This window comes from Perca fluviatilis, chromosome 11 (genome assembly GCF_010015445.1).
Source record: "Perca fluviatilis chromosome 11, GENO_Pfluv_1.0, whole genome shotgun sequence".
Taxonomy (NCBI): Eukaryota; Metazoa; Chordata; class Actinopteri; order Perciformes; family Percidae; genus Perca; species Perca fluviatilis.
The window spans coordinates 11,530,829-11,553,360 of record NC_053122.1 but is presented as its reverse complement, the minus strand read 5'-3'; the positions used below and the strand labels follow the sequence as shown (position 1 = coordinate 11,553,360).

At 41.4% G+C, this 22,532-nt stretch overlaps 2 protein-coding genes across 2 annotated transcripts; both read right to left on the bottom strand.

Moving 5' to 3' along the window:
- Window positions 1–13,098: 13,098 nt before the first annotated feature.
- On the bottom strand, window positions 13,099–15,307 carry tmem53 (transmembrane protein 53). Its single transcript, XM_039817009.1, has 3 exons — window positions 15,042–15,307; window positions 14,738–14,841; window positions 13,099–14,604 (listed from the first exon to the last, which is right to left on the bottom strand). The coding sequence occupies exons 1-3, from the start codon at window positions 15,094–15,096 to the stop codon at window positions 13,903–13,905; spliced, it is 861 nt and encodes a 286-aa protein (XP_039672943.1). The 5' UTR covers window positions 15,097–15,307; the 3' UTR covers window positions 13,099–13,902.
- An 866-nt stretch (window positions 15,308–16,173) lies between these two features.
- On the bottom strand, window positions 16,174–22,523 carry toe1 (target of EGR1, exonuclease). The gene is made up of 8 exons (XM_039815500.1): window positions 21,874–22,523; window positions 20,708–20,748; window positions 20,416–20,512; window positions 20,069–20,227; window positions 19,133–19,246; window positions 18,215–18,363; window positions 17,626–17,788; window positions 16,174–17,381 (listed from the first exon to the last, which is right to left on the bottom strand). The coding sequence occupies exons 1-8, from the start codon at window positions 21,985–21,987 to the stop codon at window positions 16,608–16,610; spliced, it is 1,611 nt and encodes a 536-aa protein (XP_039671434.1). The 5' UTR covers window positions 21,988–22,523; the 3' UTR covers window positions 16,174–16,607.
- Between the last annotated feature and the right edge of the window lie 9 nt (window positions 22,524–22,532).

Here is a 22,532-nt window from a genome sequence, read left to right as displayed (position 1 = left end):
GTCATAGCAGGAAAAGCACAAGTGCAGCTAATAACATTAACGATGGCGCCATAATGTATGGCTCCCTTCCTCAGGAGTGGTTAACAGTGACAAGTGGCAAAAAGGAAAAACAACACGACAGAATGCGCTGCGGTAGCACACAGGGAGAGGAGAAGACATTTTTACATTTGGTCTGACGGCTTTATAAAGAGTCAGTTGGATTAAAAACTCACAAAATCTCAGACACTTTTGAATTATTTTCTGAGAGGATAAGAGAGAGTGGATACGAGAGGACGGGAGAGCCCATCTATAAACCAATCAACTACAAGTATCGGGAGACACGGCTCACGTAGGCGATGAGGACAGGACGTAAGTACAAACTATGTCATGTGCAGTTCTTTAATGCACATGCATAATTGCAATATGAAACCAAAACTACCCGGATCAAATGAATAAAATTGAACAAAAACATGAACCTTGGTTTCTGACTTTCAGGTGGGAAAAATCCCTTAAAGGTCCCACGACATGGTGCTATTTGGATGCTTTTATATAGACCTTAGTGGTCCCCTAATACTGTATCTGAAGTCTCTTTCCCGAAATTCAGCCTTGGTGCAGAATTACAGCCACTAGAGCCAGTCCCACAATGAGCTTTCCTTAGTATGTGCCATTTCTGTGTCTGTAGCTATTGAGGAGGAGAGAGGGAGGGGCAAGGTGGAGGGTGGCCTTGACCACCTTGACCAACTGCTACTTTGCTCGTTTGAAAGCCATGATGTCTCTCTCTCATGGTGGGCCAAATTCTCTGGGCGGGCAAAGCAGAGAAAGGGGAGGTAACCTTGCTTGTTATATGATTCTTTACAACTCAGTTGTAAAGAATTTTATTTTATTTGTCACTGCAGTGAGCAGCCAATCACAGTGCCCGGGGACCAACTCCAGATCTGAGCCAGTACCTTGATCAAGGGCACTGACTGGAGAACCTAGTAACCTAGTACATGTTTTTGATGGTGGGGGAAACCGGAGCACCTGGAGAAAACCCACGCAAACATGGGGAGAACATGCAAACTCCACACAGAAAGGCCCGGAACGACCTGGATTCGAACCCAGAACCTTCTTGCTGTGAGGCCACAGTGCTAACCATTGGGCCACCATGCTGCAAATATTGACCTAATAACAAGCAAGATTCCAGAACGGCCCATCTGAGCTTTCATTTTCTCAAAGGCAGAGCAGGATACCCAGGGCTCGGTTTACACCTATCACCATTTCAAGCCAATTGGGGACCATAGGCAGGCTGGGGGAACGCATATTAATGTTAAAAAAACTCATAAAGTGAAATTTTCATGCCATGGGACCTTTAAAGGCCTTGCACCTTGCAGACCTTTACCGGTATTTTCAATTATTCTGGCTGATTAGGCCTCTTCTTAGGTATGAATTGGACAAAGTGATGCTGGAAACTGTGACAGGTCACCAAACTCTACGAATAAACATGATAAAGGTGTAAGTTGCACCCTAAAAGAACAACAGAACAAATAACGGAGATGGCAAACAAGTAGTCCATAGACACACGCACAGCTAAAGCATGAATGGAAGCTGTGAGGCTGAAAAAATTTGACAAAAACCCAACAAAATGCTCATTAACCTAAGTCATAAAACTATAATACACAAACTTGCATTATAAAAAAAAACTAATTTACACATTAAACACTCTACACTTGTTAGGCTAAGACTCTGTTATCATTACAAAGTCCACCACTTAAGGCTACAACATAAATACAAGGCTGCGGCGGGCTGTACAGTAAAAACACTTGAAAGTGCACATGCCTTCCATCAAAAATTAACTTGAGTAGCTTTGATAATTATACGATGGTGTTAAATATTTAACAGCGAGTGGAGAGAGAGCTGTTTAGAGCAGCACCAACGAACAGTAATTCATCCAGAACAATAACAATTACAAACTGCTTACTGCTCTCTCGGCCGCTGAGTATCTCACTGTGTCTCACTTATTCCACTTTGGCTCTTTGGTTCTCTTTCTGCACCTTTCTATTTGCATCCCTCCCTCCCTCTCTGCAGTGAAGGGAGGGAGGGGAGGGGAAGGGAAGGGAAGGAGATGATTTAAGGTAATGAGAGGAGTAAAACATCATTAGTGCAAATTAACTTTTGTCAGCTGAGGTGATCTTGGTGGGGGCGCTTCTGTCACCGGCGGCAGCTCAAATAATGGCAATTTATGCATTAACGTGTGTTACAGTTTGTGGGCGTGTGTGTGTATGTGTGGGTGTGTGTGTCTGTGTTTCGTTTTGTGTGTCTTTGTGCGTGTGTGATGATGGCCACCGAGGACGCTTACAGTCTTAAAGGGCAAATCCAATCTTCTGAATGGCCTCAACCCTAGATGTCTACATGCTAGCTAATCTGAATACTATAGTTGTTTTATAAAGGCGAGAAGTCGTCTCCACAAGGCAAATAACCGACAACTTGAAAGAAAAGGTTGCATTTATGTTGAAATTGTGACCTAAATATCTTCCTGATATTAGTTCCAAACATATTACAATTCTCCTGACACTTCAATTGAAGTGTTGTACAGTGCTAACATATTTCAGATTATGCAATGTAGGTACGTTTGTTCTTATATGTGTATTTTTTTTAAGTCATCTGAAGTGTTACAGGTGCATGTTGTTCTCTGTTGTCGCATCTCTCTCTCTCTCTCTCTCTCTCTCTCTCTCTCTCTCTCTCTCTCTCTCTCCCTCTCTCCCTCCATCTTTCTGTCTTCCCAGCTCTGGCAGCAGAGGGAGGCATGGTCATGTTTAATGCATGTGGTTTGTGTTGCACTCAGTGCTGGAGAATGGGCTCCAGTCCATTAATTAGTAACAAACGGTCGTTGGAAACAAGACAGGCCCGGCACAGGTCAACCAGCTTCCAAGGTCTGGAGTGATGTGGACACTGATGTCTGCCCTGGGCCATCTACAGTCTGCAGCTGGCCTCCACACCGCCTCTTAACTGAGTCACAATGTGTACAACACTGGGCACATTCTGCCCTGAATTACTTATCTGGGATGCCAACACCGGTGGCTGCTGGTGCATGCATAAGCATAAGCATTCAAAAAGAAAAGGGCATACTGATTGGCACAGTCACATTCTAAAAGACTCCAAAAGATTCAGTATACATTGAGTTAAAATAATATCATTTTTATGGAACATGGACATTAGATGAGAAGGGGGGGATGATATGTCACTGGCTAGAGTTGAACCAGGCGTGCTGCAATTACGTGGTCAGCATCCTAAATCCTGAGGCCACCAGGACACGCTTACACCTAATATCAGGGTTTTCCGGCTTCAATAACCATTAAGACATTCTTGAAATATTATTTATGGACCTGCATTTTTTCTTCAACAGCAATTTAATGTTTACATTCAGTAATTACCTCTATAGTAGTTTTTATTGGTAGTGGCGGAGTCTGCACTGGATTCAGATCGCCTACCTGGGTACAAGAGATTCACAGGAAACAATGCATGCATGTAATCCAGCACAATTGTATCTCATTGAGATTAGCCTCACTGTGTACTGCTCCGTATCAGAGCTGTATTAAGTTACCGCTAAGGCCAACAGAAGATTTGCATTAACAGTAAGCAGTTGCTCCTCTGTTGTATTTCTGACAAAGTAGCGACTCAAAGAGTGTTTGCTGTAGTACTAATGCCAAATCAACTAGGACTGAAATGTTAAGGATTAAAACTTAAAATAAATGACAATTAAGGCCTTGTTTGATGTAGTCAGTGTTGTTTTAACTGCTAATATTTGTGTGAGCATCGGAAGTTTAGTACATTTAAAAAAATGTCAATATCATGTTCACTTCACATGTGTGATGATGATTACTTGTTGTTTTTTTTGTTGCGTAATTACAGCAAGATCAACTGACTGAGTTTCACTCTTACCTATTCAAAATATTTCCTGTATTTTCAGGACTCTGTGCAAAGCATTTCTGTTAATTTAGCAGTAGGAATAAATTATTTGTAATTATCACCACAGGACGAAAGCACAGAGAAAGAGAGAGAGGAGAAAAAAAAAGAGAGAGGGGGGGGGGAGATAGGGAGAGAAAAAAAAGAAAACTCTTGTATGTTAATCAAGCCATGATGAATTGTCCATGTTCATACAAACACTGCCTCCTCATGAGTCCCCTGTGCATTCCTCTCATACGCACACTTACACATGCACGCACGCACGCAAACAGCACAACAGAGTGGGCGGAGAGGAGAGAATTAATTCTATGAAGTGAGTTGGCAAGAAGACACTGTATGTAGATAAGTGGTGTGTGTGTATGTGTGTGTGTGTGTGTGTGTGTGTTTGCTAAGAGTGTGAGAAAGTATGGGATGAACTGACCAACATTATGTGCATATGTGAGACTGTGTGCGCAGAATGCCAAGCAGAAGTGTGGATATATACAATAGAGTGATGTGTTACTGTGTGTGTGTGTGTGTGTGTGTGTGTGTGTGTGTGTGTGTGTGTGTGGGTGTGAACATAAGTAGTGTACTATTGTCATCCTGGTCGCAGTGGCAATGACATATCTTAATCTGCTTAGTTAGCGGCCAGGGGTCTTTAGCTAACGGATTATCAGCCAGATTTGAGTAATATACTCCTCATTTAGCTTTAATGCGTTTTGCATAGAGAGCAACCTCCCCTCATCACTCTTTAAGATGAATCGGCTTCCCAGCTACAAGATAAAGGAAAAAAAAAAAACTTCTAAAGATATTACTCTGCCAGCCACTGCATAAATCATAACATTTTGCTAATGGAGGCAAAGTTAAAACACCAACACAGCCTCTGTAGTGCACGGACACTACAATATACACACATACACACTTGGGTAAGCTCACATACACACACATACTGGTAATACTATTTCAAATGAGTATCCTTTTTCTTAAATTTAACCCTCCATTACATTGGTAGGTTCAACCTTACTCCTAATCCAACCCAGTCTCATGGCAGTTCGTGAAATGGTCACATTATTTAATCTATTGATACGTGTTCACGGGGACGTTTTTGTCGTTTTTTTCGTGGTGGCCAGCACGAAAATGTAAACTAATGTATTTAAATGGGAAGCATATGCCGTGGTCACAGCAGGACTACGGTAGCGAGTAGTATGAAATGCCGAAAATCCGCGTAAGGAGGTCGGTTGGGGTGGTGGATGGGTCAAACAATTCAGGACTTTCACCCCGGAGACCGGGGATCGCGTCCCTCGTGTGGCGTTTTGTTTCCCCATTAACCGTCCCGTTATTGTCGCGCGTTACCTGTGGCCGTCTCCCGGCCTCCTTTCCCCGTTGTTTTTTTCCTTAACCCAACTTCCGCCATCCCGTAATCGCTGCACGTCCCCCGTGGCTGTCTCCCAGCGTGTGAGGCGTCCTCCCCCGCAATCTCCATATAGACCATTTTGTGCTGGCCACCACGAAAAAAAACGAGAAAAACTTCAGCATGAACAAGAATCAGTAATTAAAATAACGTGACCATTTCACGAACTGCCATGAGACCGTGTTGCCTAATCCTAATTCTAGCCCCCTCACCCTTCCAACCGGTTTGGCTTGGAACCATAAAAAGAATAGTTTGACATTTTGGGAAATACATTATTTCCTTGACAGAAGTTAGATGAAAATACCAATACCAGTCTTATATCTGTACACTAAATATGACACTAGAGCTAGCAGGCACTTATCTTTTTAAGATTTTTTTGGGGCTTTTCCCTTTATTATAGAGGCACAGTGGATAGACAGGAAAGGGGAAGAGAGATGGGGGATGACATGCAGCAAAGGACAGCAGGTCGGCTTCGAACCTGCGCCGCTGCAGGACTCAGCCAACATGGGGCGAACGCTCTTACTGGGTGAGCTAGAGGCCGCCCCGCAGGTACTTATCTTAGTTTACCATAAAGACAGCAACACTGGGAAACAGCTAGCCTGCTGTCCAAAGGTGACAAAAACTCTGTACCTCTAAAGCACATGAACACAACATAGGCCTATCTTGTTTGTTTAATCAGTACAAAAACCGAAATGTAAAAACTACAAGCTGTGGCTTTTACGGGGAGCTACGAGCCTTCTTGGCTGGGGCCAGGCTAGCTGTTTTCCCGTGCTTCCAGTTGATGCTAAGCTAATAGGCTCACTGTGTTTGTCAAGGTGGGAGCTGAATGCTTTCAATTTTCTATGTTCTCCAAGATTGACTTTTGTCTGTATCTGCATCTGCCCGCTTTCTGTACGTCCAACGAAAGAGTGATTTTCCCCCACTTGCTTTATGTTAATATTTTTTACTTAGAGGTCAAGTTAACCACTAAACCACAAGAAATAAAAAAGGCAAAGATTAGAGTCAGATCTAAACAAAATAAAAACATAATCACCTCTTGATTAGCTCGGAACACCATTGCTTGGATTAGCACTGCTCTACTCTGCCTGCCTAATAATTCCAATTTAAATGCTAAACCTAAATTCTTAATTAACAGATTACCTGCAAATTGTACTCACTTAAGGATTTTTCTAATTTTGTTTCAGTATCGTAAGTATATTTAGTCCTTGTGAGTGTACAAACAGTGATAACACACACACACACACACACACACACACACACACACACACACACACACACACACACACACACACACACACACACACACACACACACACACACACACACACACACAAACACACACACACACACACACACACACAGTAGGACATCCTGTAAATGATACAGTCCTGACATAAAGGTTGCCTGTATTTACATCTGTTTCTGTCCACATTCCCTGCAGGAGACCTACAGCTTTCTTTTTCTGTTTTAATGATCATATATCATCTGATGTCATTATATTATCTCACCCACCTCAGTGTTTTACCAGGAAATGATTTGTCATTTTGTTGCTTTGATACCATTTTTTGTGAATACAGGTACAAATTGATGTTGTATTAATTCCTGGCTAACATAAAAAACATATATGTAAACTATAATAATAATCACTGATTGTTAAGTATTCGTTTTAAATGGTGAAAAAACTGAATAGCTTATTTTTCAAGAGCTGCTGGATTTGTAGACCTTCAAACTCCTGTATAATCATGTAACATCATCTGAATGGAAATATAAGTTTGCAGTGTGCTCAGGCTGGTCTGTGTGTTTGTGTGCGTGCGTGTATATGTGTGTGTGAGAGTGACACTATACACACCTCATTAGATTCTTTCTCAACACCAATGTGTGTGTGTTTATTACAACCAAGTAAAAGATGCATGTAAAAAAGGTGCATGCCACAAAATCCAAGTCTCGTTTTCTCTCTCTCACACACACACACACACACACACACACACACACACACACACACACACACACACACACACACACACACACACACACACACACACACACACACACACACACACACACACACACACACACACACACACACAGAGAGAACACAAACAAACAAACACAGACAAAGCAGCCCAAGGCCTACCACTGCCATCATACATGCGACTTGGCCTGTCTGTGTGACACACACAGTTTGTTTGGTAGTTTTAATTTGACAGGGCTCTGAATAGAGCTTCTGAAACACACACACATTCGCACACACACACACACACACACACTTTCTCAGACCTACACACACCCACACACACACACACACCTTTAATTTGACAGCGCTCTAACAAGAGCCTGCTGCTTGTCAAATGTTCTCCAGTGGCAGCAGGGATCCGCAGAGCCGAGGGGGTTCTGTTCAAGGACATCTGTGAAGAAACACACACACTCCTACACTCACACACACTCGCTTTGAATAGGCTGAGAGAAGCAGCCTGCTGCACCACACGATGGGAGAGAGGCTGCACACACGCTGAGGGGTTTCTACACTACTGTTCCTCTCACTTTCCATCTTCTTATGTCTCTCTGTCTTTTTTCCCCTTTATCTAACATTCCATCGCTTTTTTTTTTTTTTGCCTCTTTTGGTCTTAAGTAGAGGTCTGAGGGGCTGAGATAGACCAGGGGAGATTTTGATGACGGCTCCCTGTCTGGTCCGACAAGCCGATTCCCTTCTCAAACTGCACACACACCACATACAGACGCACACGCACACACACACACACACACACACATCAATTTTCTCTTCGTTCTTCAATCCAAAACGCCAGGAGACCTTTTAAAGTTACTCAAAGGCGGATAGGACTTTGGTCCTGATCCTCTGGATTTCATCCCACAAAGATTTGTGTTTGTGTGCATGTGTGACGCATTTGTTCCTCTTTGTGCGTGTGTACTTGTGTGTGTGGGAGCTCCCATGCTGTCTCGGACTCGGCTTCCACGAGACACTTTGCTCATTAGAGGGAGGCGAGGGTGACTTGAGTGACTTCTCGCCGGCTCCCCGCTCAACTTGATCACAAGGCCGGTGCCGTGGAGAAAGAGAGAAAGTCAAGGTTTTCGACGCCGTGTGTGTCGCCTGAAAAATACAGCGTGACGCACCTGGGTATGTGTGTGGAAGAAGACAGATAAGAATAGGAAGTCTATAAAGATTACAAGGAGGGACGCAGTAATGAAAAAAATCTTTAAAATTGATACAAATCCTAGTATAAAAAAACTAAATTTGAATACATAAGCATTATTGCAAGTACCAGAGCTTTTTATTGCGTTAGTGCAGACCTGCGTGTAAAGGGAAATTCTGAGAAAAGAATCATAGTTATCACTGGCCATAAAAATCACAGTATGTCAGACTTAAAATCAAAATGTCAAACATTGTACATAATCACTTCAAATCACTAGAAAAAGAGGCACAGAGATTTGCCATTAGATCCTATCTGTTACTGTGTGTGCCTGTCAGATAAAATTCTGCATTTCCTCAAGCAATGATCTAGAAAGGGGGTTTGCGGGGAAGCATCCAAAATGTCAACATGTAGCCTACATAAATACAAACATTTCTCTTCGATTTGGAGTGACATTAAACCAAGGGAAAATTGTTGCCGGGAATAAACTGATCTCTGAAAGAAAGTTTGTTTTTGGGCTTTGCATGATAACCAGCAATCCAAAGTGCAGAAGGGAAACACTGCCATGTTTGAAGGTATCAATTGTATTTTTTTTTTCCCCCGATAAAACTGGCGCTGATGTGACTCCGTACTAAAGATGCTCGCAGGTCTTGCGATGATGAAAAGCCACCCAGATTATTTGAATCCTGTAAATCACAGCTAAAAGTCAATGTGTAAAGCCAAGGTCTATGAAACTATCAGTGTGGAATAGAGAACATAGACGATATGTTACCGCATTGCCAAGTGCCACCACTTAATACCATTAATCTACCCCTCCCCCATCTCTCTCACTCCATCTCTGCACTGGAGTGCTTGGCGTCCTCTAAAAGTATGGATCTTGACCGCAGTCATTTTCCGTGGAAGAGGGAAAGGCTAAAGAGAAAGCACTGACCCCTCTTCGCCGCAATTTTCCCCTCATCAACTTGTGAGACTTCATTAACTTCCATGGGGTAATTTCGTCTCTCACTGCGTTTCTGAGAGGGGGAGTTATGACGCTTTCTTGCCATCCATTCTCCTTTCTTGCCTTTATCTCCCATCCTTACATGAAAAGACTCATTCTGTCTTTACTTACTCATGCTTCATTCTCTTGTGTATCATCTGTAATGTCAGACAAATGACAAGAAAAGGAAAGGCAGGACCGTAGGAAAGTAATGTCGCTATTCACCTGAATAACCCCGATATTTTAAATGTGAAGTGTTATTTGTTAGTGCACAAATAATCCCTTCATTTTTTTTTACAAATTCACAGCAGTGCAAACGTGCACAGGAATAGCTTCTGAAGGTAACATTTCACAGCCTTTATCCCTCAGAAGCCCAGAATAAAACACCCACTGCTGAACCTGATCGTAGTCCGCTTAATGCTCAGTTCAGGCCTCAGTGACACGTTGCATGATGGGAACTGTGAGCCAATGCTGCCCTCTTCAGGATTATTAATGCCACTGAATTTATGAAATGTCATTCAGACATTTATATGGATGTTCTGGGGTTCAGTGTCAGGTATACAATCGACCAAACTGTGTTTATTGATTTGATTAAATCCCTGTGCATGTAATGTGATAGTTGCTATGATATGGTGGTACTTTGCTAGGTTGCATGGGTATTTTATTGTAAATTATACCTATGTGGGTTTAGGCATGTTTTACCCAATTGCAGTGGTGGAAGAAGTACTCAGAGTAGAAGTAAGAAGTAAAAGTAGCACACATACCACAGTGCAGATATACTACAAGTCATGCATCCACAATTTTACTTTAAGGACAAATCCGGCGCAAAATGATCCTAGAGGTTGATAGCACGTGTTCCGAGTCGACCGTTCTCTGGGATCTGTTTTCATGGTAATCGAATTGTGACCAGTGTTAGCCCAAACCGCTAATTAGCTTATAACGTTAGTCGTCGGGGGAGAAGGGAAAGTAAAAAGAAATCGCTATTTCTATACCACTAACAAGGCTCAAAATAGCACCACACTTCCACGGTAGCATAATGAGGGTCCCTACATGGAAACTGAAGCATTGAGAACTTTCTAAGTGTACAGACAGTTTATTAAAAAGATAGTTTAGAAAGACAGTATGTGAAACTATCTTTTTAATAAACTGTACAATTTTTGAGACACTTGTACCTCGCTTAAATACTACCATTTAATGCCAATTTATACAAACTCCACTAAATTGCAGAGGGAAATACTGCACGTTTCATGCTATAACTGATGCAACTTTCTTACAACTTAACTTACTAACTATACTTTGCAGATTCCGCCTTTATGTGTGAAACCTATTTGTTTGTAATGATCATTACATTATACTATGTAGTTGTATCGTGTAGTATAGTGTATGTTGTGTAGACTATTAGTGTAGTATGTGAAAACATTGTTTTGTCTTTTTTTCTTACATGCTGATGTGCAAATCTCAAAATTTGGCAATACTTTACCTAATATGGTCATGCCAATAAAAAAATAAATAATTTTAAGATTATTTTTGGGGCTTTTCCACCTTTATTTTGACAGGACAGCTAGGTGAGAAAGAGAGGGGGAAGACATGCAGGAAATCGTCACAGGTCAGATTCAAACCCTGGACCTCTGCGTCGAGGCATAAACCTCCAAGCATATGTGCGCCTGCTCTACCCACTGAACCAACCCGGCCACCAATAAATTAAATTTTAATTTGAAAATTTGCTCCAACTATTACACTTAAATGAAGTTTACATAATAATCCAATGATATAATACATATATGTTTATAATAAAGGCATGATTTTGAATAATTGCTTTGCTGCTTATTCATCTGTACTTTTGCTTATGTGGAATTTTCAACATTTAATTGTAATGGATTATTTTTACATTGTAGTATTTCGCTTTACTTTCGCTCAAGTAAAAGATCAGAATGTCCCTAAATGGGATTCCATTTTTCTCATACGCAAAACATTACATTTCCAATCCTGCAGATACAGTCTGTGACATGTGTTTCCAAAGATAACAGTATTCGTGTAACACTTCAGAATAAACAGAGCCCTTCTTATATCATTGAAACAATGCAAGAGACCACCAGCAAGATCTGATCAGCCTGTCTCAATAGGCATTCCAAGCGATGTTCATCTGTCTGTGCCGATATGTAAACTTTCCTCTTTCTCCCTTTCCTCCAAGCAGCTCTACATGATACATGAAGTGCCAGCGCGAGGCCTGGCGCAGAGACAAATGCCAACCACTCGCTCTTCCAAATGTCAAATCTGACATGTCGTAGACATTCGATAGCTATGCGTGCTGGACCAATTCAGAGCCACGCTCTTCAAACGGTCCCTGATGTCTCATGACGAGAGTAGAGGGGAAACGGCTGGATGTTTTTATCTGCCTCTGGGTATGACATCACACAAACATCTTGTCTTGATGTCTTCTTTCCAGTGAGCCCTCCAGCAAAGGAGCACAATCAAGAGTTCAACTCAAGTTGAAGGAAAACAGCCCTCATAACCAATAAAAGAAAAGAGTTGCCATAAACGTTACTTATTAAAATGTTAGAAATGCTTTAGGCCTGGGTTTTCACTACAGCCTGTCCATTGTGTAAATGAACAATAAAAGCAGGACTCACTAACTTTCACTTTACATTTTAAACTAAAATTTGTAGACCAGTATCACAGCATTTCGTGTAGGATAAACTTCATGCTGGAACAAGCTTTTTGCACGCCTGCTGCAAGGGAGAAAAGCAGCATTACGACAAAGGTATTGATATTGCTAAACGGCTTTACAAAAGGATTTTACTATCACAAATGACAGACCAGTATCAGCTTATTAATTGCATCATTTTGTAATAAGGTTGCTGCACCGAGCATTTCTGAGAATATTACTGCAACTTGAACTTTACTTCACTGCATGGAAGCCATCTTTCATTTTAGAGATTCCCAATAAGTCAACTGACTCACTGGCCTGTTGTTAATCAGAGGCTGAAAGGCTTTCAAAATTCATTTTCATCTGACTTTGGAACCACTCTTCAGCAACTGTATTTCCATAAACTTGAAGACAAGCACACCTATTTACTTAAAGGTGCTGTAGGTAGTATTGCAAAGACCCAGGACTTAACCAACTTCTCAGTCCCTCCCCCCTTCCTGGTAAAGCCCAAAACTAAGTTACTCCCCCCACAAGGGAGAATGAATGCATGTGCATGAGCAGTGATTGACACGCAGTTAGACACCCCCCCGGCCCTGATTGGTGCATCTGAACAGGGAGCTGTGGATTTTTGAAAATCACACTACAGGTTGTAGGTGGTGCCAGAGTAGCTAGTTTTAATTTTACTAAATGACCCGCTTCATGTAGTTCTACTGGAACATAGGGGCAGTTTCAGCAAATGTGACAGTTAGTTTTAGACGTCTTACCTACTGCACCTGTAATGAAGCAAAAGTCATCACATACTAGTCTCGCATTGCCAGACCTATACTACATTACTACTGAAAAGTTGAACTCACTACAGTGTTACCAGAGGTCTGAACACCTTTCCTACTGCATCTGGAGTGACACTCAATGTTTTGGTTTTCTAAGGAAGCCATCGAAACGGTTTGAAATAATGTATGTGGCAAATCCAAAGAGTTTAGAATCATTCAAAAATAAAGAGGTTGACACACTTTTCTATGAGCATTCTACTTTATTGAAGGCACATCAGTAAAAAAAGAACACAATAGTTGTTCTGGACATATACATTCATTGTCAATCACATTTTCCTTGAACTAAATCAATTGTGTATCACATATTAGGGCTGGGTGTTCTACAATTTATGGACCCCCCCCCCCCAAAAAAAAAAAAGTCTGATTAAGGCAACAATTGAGATTTCTTTTTTAATTCCTTTTTGAATTTTGTCGCCTTTATTTTAAGTGCCCTTGTGATCTAATATTAATGACAAATTGTTAGATTAAAACTATACATTGTAAATGTAATAAATAGAAGATATAAATGATTATCCAATACAGCCTCAGATTTAGAATCACTACTACTAATGTACAATGCATCACATTTCACATCAATATTAAATATTTAAATTATCCTAAAGGATTTATTTTCCAATGTTGTTTGTATTGTTATTTTTACATATAGTATATGACTGTTGCAAAAACATTGGAGTTGGCAGGGTTAGGCCACACACTTCAGGGGTATATGAATTACAGTATTTCATATGGCTGGTTTTCTAGACATGGATTAGTACACCTAGACCACATGTGTGGAACTTTGCCATTATGTGCACTGGGACAGAAAAGCATTGAGATCTTGTACTAGTTCAGCTCAAATTCCAGCAGTCCTGCAAAAAAATGTCAGCCTCATTTTCTAACTGATTTTTCAGACCACTGAGAAAAACCAAGTTGGTCTGATTTGGTCTGATTTTCTTCGCAAGACAGCTTAACAGAGGGTTAGCAAAATCGTGTGAGCTTCTCTCCGCGTTTCATTGATTCGGAACCCTCTGTCTCTTCTTTGTCTCGTTCCCTTCCAAGTCCTTCATGCAAGCAACCAGGAAACTGCGGCACTTCAGAGCATACTGCTCAGGAAAGTCCCGGAAATGACCAACGTGGGGACTGGAAACAAAATCAAAACTGTCCACCGGGACGCCTTTCTGCTTCAGGGTCTCCACAAAGACCTTGATGTCTGTGTGCCTGATCACCTGGTCAGCTCGGGAGTACAGGTAGAAATGAGGCCAGGCGGGCGGACGCTCCTGCACGGCGTCATAGTGGTTCTTGTGGATGTACTTGGTCAAGGGGTACAGCACGACTCGCAACAGGAAAACAGTCACTGCGAATAGCGCCAAGAGGACGTACCTTAAAACAGGAGTTATTTTGGGCCCCAGGGTGGCCGCCAGTGCACGCAGGGCCCCGCGGACGTTCCCACTACCTGGGGCACTGTCCACTAAGGCCCCAATCACACACAAGGAACTGAACTGTTTATCATTGTGCAACAAATCTGCAATGTAACGGTACAGCATGAAGCCACCATTGCTGAATATGTGAAAGAAAATAGGACTGTTCTCCACCTCATAGTCATAGAGAATCTCCAGCAACTTAAGGGCCGTACTGCTCAGCTCCTTGTAGCCAAACGACTCTGAGATGAAGACTGTCTTCAAGGGAGCGGTGTAGCGGATGGTGACACATCCCTAAAAGTGAGGAAAGAAGAAAAAAGAAAGAAAAAAAATTAGTTTATGTTAATGCTTCTATAATGCCATAATGCTGCTAAATTGATAGTATACATTAGCAAAATGCCTTATTGCATGCGTATTTAGTTTTCACCTGTTCATTGTAGATGGAGCTGTATTTGGAGAGGTGTTTGTCTTTGCAACCAGCCCAGCCCAACAGAATCACAACTGGCTCCTTTGTCCCCTGCCAGTGTCTCTCTGAGAACAAGACAGACGATAAAAACAGCACGCTACCAAAGCTGTCACAGCAAGCTAAGATAAAACGAAGCTATAGCGAGCTAGCTAAGCTTACACAGCCGGCAGAATTACATGGTTACGGCTTCTTCGTAAGATAAATGTTAGCGTGTACGCTAAGCTAACTGAGGTATTGACATACAGTACAATGAAATGATGCTCACCCGATGTCCCCGCATCTGGAAACACGATATTGTAGTCTATTTCATCGTCTGCCATTTCTGTGCGCGAGAGTATCAACTGTCGTTCTCCAACGTTAACGTTCGGTTCATTTGGCTGTTGGAAAAAAGGGTTATAGAGAAGCTAGAGCGCTTTAATTAGCAACGCCAGATTGTGGCAAATACGTTACACACTGCAGACAGGTCGATGGGCTGTCAGGTCACTGCACTATTACATACACATACTCCCGCTTCTTCTTCTTATGTGGTTGAACAGCGGGTAGCATCCAGCTAATGCTGCAATACCGCCCCCCCTCTGTATAAGAGTGTTATGTCGGACAAATTGGTGAAATTCTGCATAATATTCCACAAAACTATATTTAAAATTATGAAAAAAAAAAAAAATAATCTGGCAATTCGAGACTAGCACATCACCAACTCAAACATGTTTAAGAAAAGATATGAAGGGACTCCGAAATTCCTAAAACCTATCCCATATGTTAGCTTCTCCAATGGCATATTTCTCGCCATTTATTTCAACCAACCACACATACTTTATGGTTTATTTTCTTCCATTGTAGACATTTTTGCTTGTAAGATGCACGTGTAAATGTATATTCCTGTCTTTTCAATCGAATGACATGGCTGGTGATACATTTTTTATTATTATTATACAATTCATAGCTTTCCAAAATGTCTTAATGTGTTCACATTCCTACATACAGTGTACCTTTATCTTATTGCATTTCACGTCAGGAATATTCTCATTGTATTTGAGCAAAGTCATGGGGTTACACAATGCACAGGAGGAACCCCTTAAGGGGTATTGCTATAGTTTGAATCACGTATTCCCTATTTGGATTTCTTTTAAACTGTAACCTATTCAGCCTGAATACACATGATTCTACAGAATTATTTGCAGTTAGTACCGTACCTTGGGCCGTTCATTCACACTGCGTGTACGGAGTTATATTTATTTATCGTACTGGCTACATAAAAGGGATTTTAGTTCAGACCAGTTTATTCTATATCATCCCTCCAGATATAGTAGCAGTCAAAGGTGAAAGTGTGTCCAAACGTTTGACTGGTACTGTAACCTGTAAACCTGGACGACAGAATAAAGATACAAGAAACATTGTTAAAGAGCATTAGTTTATTTTCCACAGGTAACTTCAGAAACAATAATGATACAAAATCTGAAATGTGGTATAAATGCATATCAATCATCAGCTCACTTTGGCTGTTTCCATAGAAACCATAGAGATACTAGCTGACTAAATTAAAACAGGTGCCTCTCCATTGTATATATTGCTGGTTTTACAATCACAAATCTCTAAATCCATTTTTATCTTTTTTTCAATAGTATTTACAGTATGTTTAGTTAAATCTGCTAAAGAAATACAAATAATATGGGAGCATAAGAAACAGACCCAAATGGATGAAAAATTTGACATTTTATCCCCCTATTCCTAAAAACTCAACAGAAATCCAGAAACTAGCTGCTAGCATGGCTAAAATAATCTAATTGTGAACCAGCACATGTACAGTATACGCTATAATGCTGTGTGCACACTACACTCTCCGTCCCCATACGATCTCCATCTTCTGCACGTGGCTCTTGGACGATTTGGAGAAGGTGCTTTTAACCACATTGAGAGGCGCTGTCTTGCGGCTGAGGTAAACCTTATTAACACATGTAGGAAGCCACGACTGCTCCTCTTCCTTCTGCGGCTCCTTCTCTCCAGCTCCCACTCCTTCCTTCTTGATGACGGTACACGAGTGGGCGAAAATGTATCCCGTCATAAAGGCATCAAACCCGGCCCGGTGCGTTCCTGAGTCAGCCTTCTTCGTCTGAACGCCATTCTTAGGTGTGGGGTCGCTACACTTTTCTCCCCCTGCATCTTCTGCTTGGCCTTCTACACCATCGTTTGTGTTGATTTTTGTGTTTGTGTCGTCATCGTTTGAGGACGCTGGTGCGAGGTTTCGGAAGTCTGTGTTGTCTTCACACACTCGGTTCCCCTCGCTGCCTGTGTTCATGGCCTCTCCTTCGTTCGGTTGGGTGTTCCCGTCACTGTCCGTTAGAGGCCTTCTTTCTGGGGCCCGCTCAGCCCCTTGCTGGTCCTCTGGCGTTTCTTCGGGATCCACCTCCATGTGGGGTATTTTGCTTTCAGGGGCACCGTCGAAGACGGAAGAGCCCTCCGCTGCTTTGCCTCCACCTTTCTTCTTCTCTCTATGTCTCTTCCTCTTTTTTCTCTTTTCCCCCGTGCCTTTCTCGTCCTGGAGGATGATCAGGTCAGTGTCATGGGATAGCGGACACTGGTTGCCATTCGTACACCAGCCGAACCCCTGTCAGACAAACACGTACAAACCGAAAGACAGGGTAGTTAAAAACGTTTACACAAATTCATACCGTCTACTTGTCTCCTAGGTTGTGATTGCCACACAGAAATAACACAAACAGAGGGAGAGGGGAAGGGAATTTACATTTAGTTTGAAACTTGAACAACTTAAATTTGTTTCATTTCACTTTAGCTTGAGAATTTCTGCAAAACTGACATTTTCCTCTGGGTTCAAAAAGGTTCAAACTTACAGAGAAGTGCTCGCAGATTTCAGTCCGTCCCTCAGCAGAGGCCACAGCTGGACACACTCTGTAGTCCACATAGCTGGACATGTGACCGGGATACTGACAGAACTCTACATGAAAGTGAGGCCCGCTCCCTCCAGAGGTCACACTGCGACTGTTATCCAGCTTACTGAAAGGAGGAGATAAAAGAGGGGATGGAGAGGGGTATTATGAATGATTAAAACAGACACTTTAAAACACCGGCACAACTCCCTTATTTACGGCAATGATACTAGCACAATAATGCACTCTGAGGTTTCTTGATATTGACGAAAAATAAATAAAAACTGGACACAGCAGAGGAAACACCTTACTTTTCTGCTTTTCACTTCAGCCACACCTGTGCATTATGGTTGATGTAGATACAATTCAATTTAATTCAATTCAAAACACTTAACTTGTCCCTCCAGGGCAATTCTGATGCACACACGCACACAAATTCACATATTTAGCTCTAGGAAATGTATATAGCGCAAACACTGGTATTCTATATATACTGTATTATATACTTTTGTGTTTCTACTGTGTCGATAGTTTACTATAAACCAATACTCACCATTTCTTATAGGCATACTCCAAATAGGAGGCAGTGAGCCGGAGCTCAAATTCAGTGACATATTTGGTGTCATAGATGCCAGCAGGAAACATCTCAGACAGGTCGGATGTGAAGTTGGCCAAGCGGTCAGGCAGATGTGCATAAAAACTCTGGTAAAAAAAAACAAAAAAAACACATCATTCATTAATAAGTGCAGTGTGCTGTGAGAAAGGAATGGGCTTTACAAGCCAATATAAAATTAAGAATTATATTATGAGGAGTTTTGACACGGTGTGCACTCTCTAGTTTTTACCACAGCTAATGGTAACCCTTGACAAAGACCATTTTAATCTGTAATGTTTGATTATTAACTTGCTAAATAACGAGATACCAACTAGGTCTGCAACTACAATTGATTTAATCAGTGATTAATCTGAAAATGTGTTTCTTAATTGTTATTTAAGAAATAAAAATATTGTCCATTACATTTTTCTCCAGACCTTGGTGACACCAACAGTCCAAAACCCAAAGATATTCAGTTTACAATATATTAAGCAGCAAATCAATCTGGAGAAGCTGGAACCAGAGAACCTTTGGTGTGTGTGCTTAAATAAAATACTTAACAATACTCCAGCAATATATCAATTATCAAAATAGTTGTTGATTCATTTCAGGCAATTACCTAATAGAATAATGGACTTTACAGTTCTAATACCAACGACTAAGTAAGATGATGTAACAAGTGCAAAACATTTTGCTGTATGTTGAGAGCAACAATTTATACAAAATTAAAGATTTTAATGATCCAGTCAGTATTCCGTTACCTAATATTTGAAAAAAACTGTGGTACTTTCTTTTTGTAAGGATACACAAGTGAAATTAACATCAAAAAGACAAAAGGAATGAAAGTGAACAGCAACCACAATAACTTGATTGTACCTGGTAAAGGAAGACCATGTCGATGAGGCCGTTGTGGAGCACCAGAGGTTTCCTGGCACGCAGCAGTTCAGTGAATAAGGCTCGGATGTGGACACCCTGATCGTCTGATGCTCCCTAAAAAAGAAGGTATAGAGAAACCACACACACACACACACACACACACACACACACACACACACACACACACACACACACACACACACAAAAACACACACACACACACACACACACACACACACACACACACACACACACACACACACACACACACACACACACACACACACACACACACACACACACACACACGTTAGATCAGTGATGTCAAACTCAGTTTCACTAAGGGCCACACTGGAAAAGTAGAATCACATCAAGGGCCAGACATGTAGAGTTTATTGCCTTTATGTCATCAAAAAAGTCAAATATCTTTGACTGTATTAATACATGTCTCCTATAGTCTTCTCACTGTTTAGTTGACAAAAATGTCAAAGAAAATGCAAAAGAGCGTAAAATATTTCAAATAAAGCGACAGAAATACAAAACTTTGTAAAAAGTGACAAAATCTGGGCGGGCCAAAATTTATTGTGAACCAAAATATATAGAGGGGCTGGTTCAAAATTTGTGGGGGGCCGGATTTGGTCCACCGTCCTTGAGTTTGACACGTGTGCGTTAGATGCTTTAGTACTATCATGATGCTTGCATCTTGGCATGCATGAGGCAGTCCAATAATGGATAAGCCCCAATTTAGACATGATCTATTGGGGGGTTTTTTTTTTTTTTAAGCCCCCCATTTCTTGGGGGGGGTATTTTTTTTAACAAAAAGGGCTTTTTTGGGTTTTTGGGGAGATATACTGCACAGTACAGGTACAATAGAGACCAGAGTTGGCTCAGGACAAGATTCAGAACACACAGCACAATACAGAACAGTATCATCACCTTATTATTGCCCTTACAGTAAGGGATTCCGTGGGCGTACTGCTTGTTAAAGTCAAATCCGTGCTGAACCAGGAACTGGACTGACTGGGGCTCTATGATGTACTCCTCTGAACACAGCAGGGTGAGGTTATACACCTGGACCAGGTATGTGTCTGCAGCCTAGGGAAGGAGAAGGCAGAAGATAAACTTCACAGACGTAACACAGAAGCCTGCAGTGGCAAATTGTCATATCTGACAAGCACAAGATACATGACACACAATGGTGTGGGAGACCGTGGACTACGGACTCTGTAGACAGCAATGTCCACAAGTTTAACGCAATCTGAGAAGGGTTCATCTTATTGTACCTTGTCGTCCAGTTTCTTGTAACAGGCGATTCCCAGAGAGAGGATGGAGCGAGAGCGAGCTGCATGGCATACGGCTTTATACCTGTCCTCTATAGATCTGAAAGATGACGGTGAGGGTCAGGGTGAACTTACAGAAATGCAAACACTAATAAGCAGTAAGAGATGGGATGGCACGTCCTCTAACCAGCATATTTTGCAACTGTGGCTTCTTGCACAACAACCTGTTGATACTCTTTCAGGGGAGTGTGTGTTAGGAAGTAGTGAAGAAAAGACGACTAATGTTTTTACTCACTCAGCCAGCAAGGATTTTCTGTTTCCAAGACCACTCAGCTCCTAAAACAACACAGGGAGCACTTACTACTTTTAGATTTAAATTGGTGATAGCATGTGACAAAACAAAGAGTGACAAACAATAACAAACATACAGACTTTTCCAAAGAGACACACAGCACCACCAACAGCAGGTAACTGTTGCATTCACATGCTCCTCGGATGGTTGTTCTTTCGACTACAGTGTATTCATGAGCTTTAGGCCTATTATATCTTTATTAATATGAACTTATGATGACTGGTAAATGAATTGAAGAGAGCATTTGTGGTGCTGGCAGCAGCTGTGTTGTAGTAGCTAAGCTGACATGCATGTACTATAACAGACTGTGTCATTGAGAAACTGACGCCATATTTAGCAAAAAGCATCAAAACTCGAAAGGTTCGATACATTGACGTGTATCAATTTGAAGGAATCGATTACGTAAAAAGAGTTGGCCGGCCCCTCACTATTGTGGAGATTACTTGGTTTTTGGAACAGGCATAATGGTTGTTTTGAGAAATAGTTATTCTCTGAAAGTGAAATTATAGGCACATTGTGGTCATTTTATTATTAGGTATGGTATTGGTTTGCCAGGTAAGAATGAAGGAAGTGTGCTGCTTCTAATCCACCATGAATTGTGCTTCTTTTTCCCCACGATAAAAATGGTTAACTAAGGAGTTGACAGAACTTGGAAAGGCTCCATTATCTGGGCCGAGTGTCATGTTTAATAACGCGGAACGGCATGGTAATTCACTAGTTGTGTGTGTGTGTGTGTGTGTGTGTGTGTACAACATTATAGAGAATTATAAATGTGAAAGACAAATTGTGACCGTGTGTGTGTGTGTGTGTGTGTGTGTGTAAGAGAGAGATGGTGAAAGACAGGGCACAAAAAGCAGGTTCCCATGGGAAAGTGTGTGTGTGTGTGTGTGTGTGTGTGTGTGTGTGTGTGTGTTGGCCTTCCACGTACAGTTTGTTCACATATTGGCTCTCATCTCCGCTCATCGTTTCTAGTAATACTCACACTTGTAACAGAGTAAATAAGAGGGACTAATCTATTACTTTTAAAAATTATGATTTTTGACTTAAGATTAAATTGCAAGTGGTGCACGCTGTTAAGACTGAAGACACTCACACACAACTACACTTACCGTGTCCAGTGCAACGAAGGAAGACGTTTTCATGGCCACTACCATAGCAGGCCAAAGCTCTTTGAAGTTATCATTCTGGACATCAATAACTGGAACGACCAGTGATGACACCATGTTTGTCTCAACTTGTGTAAAAAGCAAGCAGCTCTTATTCTTGAAACGTTGTCAGCAGTTTACGACGGCTAACGTTACCTGGAATATTAGCTAAACTTAGCTAGCTAACTACCTGGCAAAGGTTTTCATTATAGCAGCTCTATGCGGACCCCTTTACTTATTTGTTGCTTACTTGATATATTATCTTCATACATTCGGTAATTATTTTAGCAGTTGTAAATTCATTAGCACTTGTTCGGGGCAACAGCTAACGGCGCTTCCACCGTAAACATTTCAACGTGCTTCTCGGGGTCTTGTAACAAAAAATCCATAGTAGTTGGACTATTGCCTGAGCGGAAATAATAAACGTTTTCCCCTTAATGTAAGCACAATATTTGCAAAATGAATTAATATAAATCTTTGATCGGAAATTCTGTAATTACATTTTAAATTTTAATTCTCTGTTTGACGTTTTGCTTTTCAATATAAATTTCAGGCAGGCGTTTACGATAGACACAAATAAACAAAACGTCACTTTATTTAGCTAACTGTCGAGGTGAAGTGCG

Coding starts and splice junctions, on each gene's coding strand:
- tmem53 (XM_039817009.1), bottom strand. CDS start 15,096: ATGGCAGACGATGAAATAGACTACAATATCGTGTTTCCAGATGCGGGG. Junction 14,842..15,041: donor TCCAGATGCGGGGACATCGG/GTGAGCATCATT, acceptor TCTTGTTCTCAG/AGAGACACTGGCAGGGGACA. Junction 14,605..14,737: donor GCTCCATCTACAATGAACAG/GTGAAAACTAAA, acceptor CCTCACTTTTAG/GGATGTGTCACCATCCGCTA.
- toe1 (XM_039815500.1), bottom strand. CDS start 21,987: ATGGTGTCATCACTGGTCGTTCCAGTTATTGATGTCCAGAATGATAAC. Junction 20,228..20,415: donor ACAAGAAACTGGACGACAAG/GTACAATAAGAT, acceptor CTCCTTCCCTAG/GCTGCAGACACATACCTGGT. Junction 17,789..18,214: donor GAGTATGCCTATAAGAAATG/GTGAGTATTGGT, acceptor TCCTCCTTTCAG/TAAGCTGGATAACAGTCGCA.